Here is a 10,111-nt window from a genome sequence, read left to right as displayed (position 1 = left end):
AAGGAGTACTAGATTGGATTGTTAGGCTAGTCACTAGTAAAATACAATTATATAGGTGGAGCTTTTTCTTCTTTTAATAGGATCCTTAATAAAAGGTTTAATTGATACTCCGTTTAAGCTTTAAAAAGTCTAAACTAGAAATAGATTTATATTTGTTAATAATTCAACATTTTTATGCTATTAGAATATCTAATATATTATAACACGTTAATGAAAAGAGGAGGAAAATCAAAGAACATTTTCGAGTTAGTGTGATCATGTTGTTATATTTTTTTTACCCTCATTTTTTCCTTGCTTCTTATTTATAATCATATTTTATCATTTCCCTATCTTTTTTTTGTTTGTTATAATAACTCTATTCCGTATTTTACTTTTCCTTTGTAATATGGAAAACTTATTTTTTCAAATTGTTGGGGTGTGAACTTATGAAATGACGGAAAATGATATACTCTATTCAAATATTATATTCGTCAAAATAATACATTATAGTAGAATATGATACATTATAAAGCGACATGTAATGACTAACGAGTATCCAAACAAGCTAGCAGTTAGGGTCTCAATGCCTTTTGTGTTTTTTCGTTTTTGAAGAAATTGCACGGTTTGCCCTTCAAGTGGGTTGGTCTTTAGTTTTTTCCCTTCAAATGGGCTGGCCTTATTTTTTCCCTTCAACATTTATCTTATGTTTGACGGAGCATAAGTTCTTGAAGGGCGTTGACATAACTTGTGAATATTATAATGCGAAAATATAAACTTATGTCTCGCAAAAAATATATTTGTCTTGAGCGGCAAACATTAAAGACAACACAAAATAGGTCCAAAAGTGCAAATGACCCAGTTTTTTTGTATTCAATATTCACCGGGTCATTTGCACTTTGGTCCCTATTTTGTGCTGTTCTTTAATTTTTGTCCTTCTAATGGACCGGTCTTTAACTTTTACCCTTCAGAATCAAACTTATGCCTAGAGGAGCATAAGTTACACATCACAATATCAAGTTTAGAGAACTTATACCCTGTTGGATTTTAAAGGACAAAAATTAAAGAGCAGTCCATTTGAAGGGAAAACCGTGCAAAGTATGATGGGCCAAGATAATCCAGCTTCAAATGTGGGCCGATTTAGGGCTTCATCAGCTACCCTAAGAAAAGCCCATTAAGATGCCAAACCTAACATATAAAACCTCGCAATCTAGGGTTGAAGAAACATTTACTTTGCTGCTAAAATCGCCGAAGTCCTCAGTGTGACAAATCTGCAATCTTCTTCAAGCAGCCATGGTATCTTCTCTTCCTGTCAATGAATAACTTCTCTTTTCTATCTAAGTTTCTAATTTGAATTTTATCATTTTCTTGTTTCAGATTATTTCAGAGAAAAACCGTAGAGAGATCTCCAAGTACCTCTTCCAAGGTCAGTATCCCTATCTTTTAAATTATATTGCATTCTAATGGTTTTTGAATAAGTTGTTTTCCAGGCAGTAATCTGTGTGTATAATTTGTATGTTCTAATATAGGTACAGTTTAGTCGAATCTAGCAGCGCGTTTGATAGTTGTTACATTTTTTAGTATCCGAGAAGTGTATAGTAAACCAATGCGAATTGATTTTTAGGAATTAGGAAGTGGTTATAAGTCAAAGAGTTATGTGACTTGAAAACCATATATGTCATTGCATAATATAGTCATTTCTGTTTGTCATTGAGCTAATGAGCTTTACTTAATGAGTTTAGGTAATATATATTGAAAAATTTAGTTTTGTCTTATATTGTTAGTGTAGTTTAATGTGTCATATCACATTATTTTTACGTTATTTTCTATGCTGTTATTCTCTCCTGTCCATTTTAGTTGTAATGGTTATTAAAGATAATTAGTCGTGGTGAGAGAAAGTACACATTGATTGATATTTGGAGATGAGAAGAAGCTCCATTTTCTGATGTCATTTTTTTTACGTTGTTGTAGAGGGAGTGTGCTATGCGAAGAAGGATTACAACTTGGCCAAGCATCCATTGATCGATGTGCCAAACCTACAAGTGATTAAGCTGATGCAGAGCTTTAAATCTAAGGAGTATGTTAGGGAGACATTTGCTTGGATGCATTACTACTGGTACCTTACAAATGATGGAATTGAGTTCCTCAGGACTTACCTTAACCTTCCTTCTGAGATTGTACCTGCTACTTTGAAGAAGTCCGCTAAGCCTCTTGGTCGTCCTATGGGTGGACCTCCAGGCGATCGTCCCCGGTAATTTACCTTGTCATTTTGTTTGAATAGCTTGAAACTGATTTCTTTTTGGAGTTTTAACACTTTGTTTAGATGGTTGTTACATATTGTATCATATAAATATTCTATTTGGATAGGTTGTATTGTTTCCCGTCGTTACATAGTATTAGACATGGATAAACCTACAAGAAAAGTAGTCTACGGTGTAGAGCTATCATAAAAAGGTAGGATAAAGGATAGATAATGATTATTAGATAATAAGTGAAGACATAACGAGGAAAAATTAACAGGGTAACCACTCGATAGCTCCAAATCGGTTGTTACACAAAATGAGACTTTTCGTCGTAACTAAAATTTAAGTAACAATCAAAACAAACATTGTGTTTAAACTAACAACACAATACAATAGTTGACAATCATCCTAATAAGCTTTAAATGACTTCTTCTGTGTATTTGTTAAAATAATAATTAATGGTGTGTCAACTGGATTTGCAGTGGCCCACCAAGGTTTGATGGTGAAAGGCCAAGGTTTGGCGACAGGGATGGTTACCGTGCTGGACCTAGAGGTCCACCTGGTGAGTTTGGAGGTGAGAAAGGTGGAGCTCCAGCTGACTACCAGCCTGCTTTCAGGGTAATTTTTCTTTTCCTTTTTTGAATTCTGAAACCTTGAAGTTATTTTCCTCTAGATAGCTTATTAGTTGCAATTACATGAACATGATTTCCTTGTTATTTGAAGAAATTGGACTATGTTTCTGTTGATTAAATAAGGACTATCACTTATTATGTATTTGTTAATAAGAGATGTGTCGATGCTAATGTAAATATCTTAAAATTTCAATTTAGGTACTATGGAAGTTACACTGCACAAACAAGCTTTAAGAATTCTAACAAAATTTCCTCATTTTCCCTTTTGAGATTCGAATTAGCTGTGGAAATGTTCCTTTGATATAGAATGGCTTTACCATATTTATGTACTGTGGCATCTAGATGCTGTTATCATTTTGTTGTTGGCCTTGTTTCCCGTTGGTGCAATTTTTAGTTACCAAATGAAGCTTAAAACTTAACATCCTTTGTTTATCTAAGGGTTCCTTGAGTTTGTTGGCTTGACCTCATTCTACCTGTCGGGATTCTAATCCTCTATCATATCCTACAGATTAGGTGTTGTGCATAGAATTTTTATTACTGAAATTCGGAAAAGAAAATAAGATGGTTTCTGAGTGTTGATTTGGTTCTCCTTTATGCCTCCTTATATGGGTTTTGTATTCCTCAGGGAGAAGCTAGTTGTCACAAAACTACTTTGAGGACTAGTTGGAGTCACATGTTAAGAAAAGTTTAGTTGGTTTAAACTGAAGTCATCTTCTACATTTTGCTGCTGAGAGTAACCCCCACTACCCCCCCCCCCCCCCCTTCCTTTTTCAAAACACACACAGAACCCCTAACACATACAAAAAAAAATCATCCTTGTTTTCATTCCTGACTTTTACTTTTTGATTTACTATTCATTATTTATGTTGTCTATACTTTGTTGCATGATGAAGTATATTAGATGAAATTCTGTTGGTCAACTAAGTCTAAACCATCATGCTACACTTGCAGGGTTCTGGTGGAAGACCTGGATTTGGCCGTGGATCTGGTGGTTTTGGCGGTGCACCCCCAAGCTCAAGTTTCTCTTAGATTCCTGCCATCTTAGACTAGGTGGTTGTTTCAATTTTGAAATCAGATGTTGACATCACTTGGTTTTTCGGTTTCTTGTTAAACTTAATAGTACAATCAGGGCAATTTTATCTTTGTTGATCTTTAGAGAACCATAAGTTTTGCGTCTGTTACTTGTTTGTTTTATGTTTTTAATCCATTGAGATATACTTGCAATTCATGTTATTCCAAGTGACAGTCTCTCCAATGATAGCTTGGTAAAACAGTATTCTCTAAGGCTCTTGGCATTTTTTCGTTTGGTTGTTCCTCCTCTCTAGTCATCAAATTCGAACTCGGTCTTCAACAAAGTGTGATAACCAATAGGTTCTGAAATTATAATGGTAAGTAGTGTCGAGAGAAATTGGGTTGTATGGATATTATTTAAGTAGTTTCAATTTCTAGTTTGTTGATGAGTATGTGGTAATATTAGTCGAGAGAATCGTGTTAGATGCATGAATATTAGTAGTTTGAGTATTTTGCACAATATTTGGTAATAATAATGTGAAGTAGTGGGTGAATTTTTGTAAATACTTTACTTTTATATAGCTCCACCTTTTTTTTTTTTTTTAAATACTGCTGTTTTTTCACCCAAATCCAGTTCCCTGCTAATACAATCTTATCAACTTCAATATTTTAGTATTGTCCGAGCGTCTACGCCTATGATATTTTTTTCACAGATTCCTTGAAACTGAGAATCTGTTATGTGAGCTGATAGGAAAATTGCATTTGCTCTTATGCTTTTTTTTTTTTCTTAAATCACAAGAACTCCGATTGTTTAGTGTTGCGAATCCGCAAATAGCAGAAGTGACATACATCAGCATTGTTTTTTAAATAACTTCTGTTTAACTAAAAAGAAAAATGATCACTTGATGGAAATTTAATTTGACATCTACAAAGAAGCAAAGACAAATTCGCCGTGTGACGATGGTTTCCTTGATACTTTAGTACCAATACAAAAGTAGTTCCACTAAGTAAAGATGTTTCATATCAACAAAAAGTAAGTACTCTATTGAAGAATATCTCACCTTGCTGAAGGGGTGGACTCGGAATTGGTAAATTGATCAAGAAAACTCGCACTTAAACTTTTACTCTCTCCTTTTTTGTATGTTCTTGAACTTCGCATGACCAGAATTACTCGTATGTGATGCTAAGTTATGCTGAATCGACAACATAAACTCTGACCAATAATTACTGTTACGTTACTGATGAAACCATTCAAAGACCAAGATCAATCGTTGAACTACTCAATAGGGCCATAACTTATCATTCTTAGTTTTAGGCCTTATCGGCAAATATAAATTTCCAGGTTCCCAGTTTAACACATTTAAGCAAGTCCATAACACTAATACTGCAAGTTTCCAGAACAAAAGATTTGTAGTTACAGACATTATACATACATAATGTGGTTTTCTATTAACTCTAAGTAAGAAAAAGGGGTGTTGGCGTTACACAAGAATATCTAGTAGATGTGGGATTCAAACAAACGAAAGAAAAGCATGCAGATGAAGAGAAAACAGTATAGAAACGTTAAATTAAATGGCCAAATTAGTCATAAGTTTCACTCTAAAATCTTAAAAGGAAAAAGAAAAAAAGAAGAAGAAGAAAGTTACACTCTACAATCTCGTAAATCTAAAATAATGTAATGTGTGTCGCTCTATAATCTATAATTCATCGTAAGACGACTCCTCATCTCCTGAATTTGCAGAACTTCCACCACTCTTCTCATAGGCCTGCCTTATGACAGGGTTGCATACATCTTCCAGCTCTTTCATCTTCTCATCATAGTCATCCTTCGCCGCGTTTTGGTTATCATCCAACCACTCCGTAGCTTCCTTAAGAGCGCTCTCAATCTTCTGTTTATCATCAGAATCAATCTTCTCCGCGAGCTTGTCATTGATCGTGTTCTTCATGTTGTAAATGTATGTTTCGAGCTTGTTCCGAGCATCCACCTTCTCCCTTACCTTTCTGTCTTCCTCTGCAAACTCCTCCGCCTCCTTCAACATTCTATCGATTTCTTCTTGGCTTAGGCGCGACTTATCACTAGTGATGGTAATAGATTTTGACTTCTTAGCTGCTTTGTCTTGTGCTGTTACATGTAGAATTCCATTCTCATCAACCTGAAAAGTCACCTCAATTTGCGGTACTCCCCTACAAAAGATTTTGAAAATTTGTACTTAGTAATAAATTTTAATAATCGTGAAAAGAATGCTTCTTTTTTGGCTACTTCGCATTTTTCAAAATTAATCCTTTAGTATATGTCCAACTTACCTTGGAGCAGGAGGTATACCGGACAAGTCAAAGCTACCAAGTTCACGACAATCCTTCGTTAAGCTCCTTTCACCTTCATATACCTAAAGGATATCCAAAAAGAAAATTCAATTCGATCTGTAATTCCTATGGCCTAATTACAATGTCAAACAAATGTTCTCTTTGATATCAAAGAATTGCTGAAATTATAGCTATGTTACCTTAATTGTGACGCTTGTTTGCTGGTCTTGATAGGTGGTGAATACTTGTGATTTCTTGACAGGAATCCTACTGTTTCTTGGAATTAACTTTGTCATAACCCCACCCGCTGTCTCAATTCCTAGACTTAAAGGAGTCACATCAAGCAACAAGAGATCTGAGGAAAGAAGAGAATGTCAAAACCATGTTATTCAAAGCAAAAATAAAAAATAAAATTTGCTTCTGTTATATCAGAGAAGTAAAGAAAAGTTAGTCACCTTTGGTCTCTTGCCCTCCTTCACCACCAAGTATTGCTCCTTGTATTGCTGCTCCATAAGCTACAGCTTCGTCAGGATTTACACCTTTGTTAGGTTCTTTCCCATCAAAGAAATCCTTCAAGAGCTGTTGCACCTTTGGGATTCGAGTACTTCCACCAACGAGCACGAGTTCATCAATATCCGTCTTTTTCAAGTTTGCATCCTCTAATGCCTTCTTGACCGGACCCATTGTCTTCTTGAACAAATCCATGTTCAACTCCTCGAATCTCGCCCTTGTTAATGGCTCAGAAAAGTCAATACCATCAAAAAGAGACTCAATTTCGATACGTACTTGGTGCTGGTTACTTAAAGCCCTCTTAGCTCTCTCACATTCCTTTCTAAGCTTTCCAAGAGCTTTCTTGTCATTACTAATATCCTTGTTATATTTCCTCTTAATCAGCTTGATGAAATGGTCCATTAGTTTATGATCAAAGTCCTCTCCTCCTAAGTGAGTGTTACCATTTGTTGCTAGGACCTCAAAAACACCATTATCAATGCTAAGTATACTAACATCAAATGTGCCACCACCAAGATCATACACCAAAATATTCTGCTCTTTCCCTTTCTTGTCCAATCCATAGGCTATAGCAGCCGCAGTCGGCTCGTTTATTATCCTAACTACATTCAGCCCTGCTATGGCGCCAGCATCCTTGGTTGCTTGCCTTTGTGCATCATTAAAATAAGCTACATATGAACCAAATTACTCAATCAGCAACAAAAAACAACAGTTTTTTCAAGAAGAAAAACATTTGTTATGGATAATTTTTTTTTTTGCTGAATATACCTGGAACGGTGATGACTGCGTGCTTAATTGACTTCCCTAAATATGCCTCAGCTGTTTCCTTCATTTTCTGCAAGATCATAGCGCTAATTTCCTCTGGGCTAAACACTTTAATGTCGCCATCTTTAACCTTCACCTCTACATAAGGCTTGCCATCTTTGTTCACAACTTTAAAAGGCAACATTTTGATAATCTTCTGAACTTCTGGATCATCAAACCTACCAAACAACACAAACAGATCAAATTAGAACACCAAAAATCTCAAGAAACACAAGTCCCACAACAGTACTTAGCTGAATACAAACTTACTTTCTTCCAATGAGCCTTTTAACATCATATATGGTGCGTTCGGGGTTAAGAGCTGCTTGATTCTTTGCAGCTTCTCCAATTAACCTTTCTGTATCAGTGAATGCAACCCATGAAGGGGTGATTCTGTTACCTTGGTCGTTCGCTATGATCTCAACATTATTCTCCCCTTTGTACACACCCACACAAGAATATGTTGTCCCTAGATCAATTCCAATCACTGTGCCAAGGTTCTGTTTCTGATTTTTCTCAGCAGCTACTGTTACTCCTAAGCAAAACTCTACCAGAACAACAAGAAATTCGTCAGCTCATGATGCAGTAAAATTCAACTTATTCTGAAAGAAAGCCATCTATATATTTGAATCAGTTAAGAACAAGAACAACAATTAGAAATACCTAACAACTTAACTAGAACTAAATATATCAGGAAAATTGTGATCTTGTTCATATAGTAAAGCCATCAATCCTTGTGAAGATTCAACAAACGATTATAACTCATTTACTCTACAGAAAACCACCGATTATATGGGAAAACTTCTATTCTACTAGCCCCACAAGATGAAAACAGAGAAGATACATTGAAAAAAAACATTGGCATGCATACAAATTACAGAAGGATAGGTATTTCAACTAAATATAAAACAAACTTGTGCATGTGTTTAGCAACAAATTAAAACAACAAAAATAGAATTAAGAAGTAAAAGGAGACAAAAAACAAGACCACTTGTAAAGGTAAGAAGAGTAAGATAATCACCTGAAACAAAAAGAAGCAAAATCAAGAATGCTAAGTTTTTGAAATTCTTTGAACGTGCCATTCTCCTTTACTTTTTTTTCTTTTTTCTTTTCTCTCTTATTCCCTCTGTTTATATATCTTTCTTGATTGATGAATGCTTGTGTTATGTTATGATAATGGAGGAAAAGAGAAGATTTATAGTTGAGGGTCGTGAGTGAAATTTTAGTTTGAGTTGGTTTTGATTCACGTTGATGACAAGAAGCTAGAGTGTTCTCTCCAATAGTAGAACTTGATATGCTCTTCTTGCTTCAATAGTATTTTACACATCAACTAACCAATGAAAACTGAACACGTGGGTATCCATTCGGTTAATGAGAGTCCGGGAACGTTCTGGATTTATTGAGCACGTAGGATAATATAATGAAAAGTGCTTTCCCATAAAGGAAAAGGATAAAAGTAAAATATATGCATCGGCGCATTTTTTTTTTGTTTTTCTTTCTGTTTAAATTAAATACATCAGAGATAAATTAAGGAAGTAATTTTCCATTAAAGACCCAACCTGTCTATGTTGTGTAGTCTCAATCTCAATTTGTGTAGATCCCAAATTTTACAAGCTCCAATCGGTTAAGAGAAATATTTACGAAACGTGACGATAGTTTTCTATTTACAAAACATAATATTACAAACCCTATACAAAACATGCTTTTTTTTAAAAAAAAAATGTTTTTTAAAATTATTTATTATTATTATTTTTTCGCTCAAAAAATTATGTGTAAAAATTCTATGAAATGTGTATATCTCGCTCAAGACTTAAAAAATTCGCTCAAAATTGTGTGTATGAAAACGGCATGAAAAATGTTTGAAATGTGTATATCTCGTTCAAGGCTTAAAAAATCAGCCCAAAATTATGTGTATGAAAATGGTATGAAATTTGTATCTCGCTCAAGGCTTAAAATTTCGCTCACATTTTCGTGTATGAAGTTCATGTTAGATTTCTGTAAAATTAATACAACTATAACAATATTGTATACAACTTTGATACAACATTCAAGACTTAAAAGAATTGCTCAAATTTTGTGTATGAAATGTGTATATCTTGCTCAAAGCTTAAAAAGTTTACTCACATTTTGTGTATGAAAAATGTACGAAATGTGTATATCTCGATCAAGGCTTAAACATTACGCTCAAAATTTTTTGTATGAGAATGGTATAAAATATGTATATCTCTCTCAAGACTTTAATTTCATTCACATTTTTTGTATATAAAGTTCATATTAGGTTTCTGGAAAAGTAATACAATTAACAACATTGTAACAACTTTCATACAATATTTAAGGCTTAAAGTTTTCGCTCACAATTTTGTGTATGAAAATTATATTAAAAATTTCGCTCACACATACACATTTCATACATTTTTCATACAACTTTCATACACAAAAATTTGAGGTAATTTTTTAAGCCTTTGAGCAAAAAAAAAAATAAAATATTTTCTGAAAAAAATAAAAAAACAAAAAATATATGAAAATCCGTCATGTTTCGTAAAATATCGTTATATTTTGTAAATAAGGAAAACTATCTATATGTTTTGTAATAAAGAGTCTTAAGTAGGTATCCTATGTCATTTTCCCATC

The 10,111-nt window shown here is 34.1% G+C and overlaps 2 protein-coding genes across 2 annotated transcripts; one reads left to right on the top strand and one right to left on the bottom strand.

The window, feature by feature from the left end:
• The first annotated feature begins 1,170 nt into the window (after positions 1–1,170).
• On the top strand, positions 1,171–4,135 carry LOC132064281 (small ribosomal subunit protein eS10z-like). Its single transcript, XM_059457212.1, has 5 exons — positions 1,171–1,272; positions 1,354–1,402; positions 1,948–2,227; positions 2,702–2,837; positions 3,803–4,135. The coding sequence occupies exons 1-5, from the start codon at positions 1,270–1,272 to the stop codon at positions 3,878–3,880; spliced, it is 546 nt and encodes a 181-aa protein (XP_059313195.1). The 5' UTR covers positions 1,171–1,269; the 3' UTR covers positions 3,881–4,135.
• Positions 4,136–5,295: 1,160 nt separating this feature from the next.
• LOC132064280 (heat shock 70 kDa protein BIP1-like) lies at positions 5,296–8,765 on the bottom strand. Its single transcript, XM_059457211.1, has 7 exons — positions 8,502–8,765; positions 7,751–8,027; positions 7,445–7,659; positions 6,622–7,344; positions 6,367–6,521; positions 6,167–6,249; positions 5,296–6,046 (listed from the first exon to the last, which is right to left on the bottom strand). Exons 1-7 carry the CDS (start codon positions 8,560–8,562, stop codon positions 5,560–5,562), a joined length of 2,001 nt encoding a protein of 666 aa, XP_059313194.1. The 5' UTR covers positions 8,563–8,765; the 3' UTR covers positions 5,296–5,559.
• Between the last annotated feature and the right edge of the window lie 1,346 nt (positions 8,766–10,111).

The sequence above is a fragment of the Lycium ferocissimum genome, chromosome 7 (genome assembly GCF_029784015.1).
Source record: "Lycium ferocissimum isolate CSIRO_LF1 chromosome 7, AGI_CSIRO_Lferr_CH_V1, whole genome shotgun sequence".
Classification (NCBI taxonomy): domain Eukaryota; kingdom Viridiplantae; phylum Streptophyta; class Magnoliopsida; order Solanales; family Solanaceae; genus Lycium; species Lycium ferocissimum.
The sequence above is the reverse complement of the archived record's forward strand: the minus strand, read 5'-3'. Positions and strand labels throughout refer to the sequence as shown.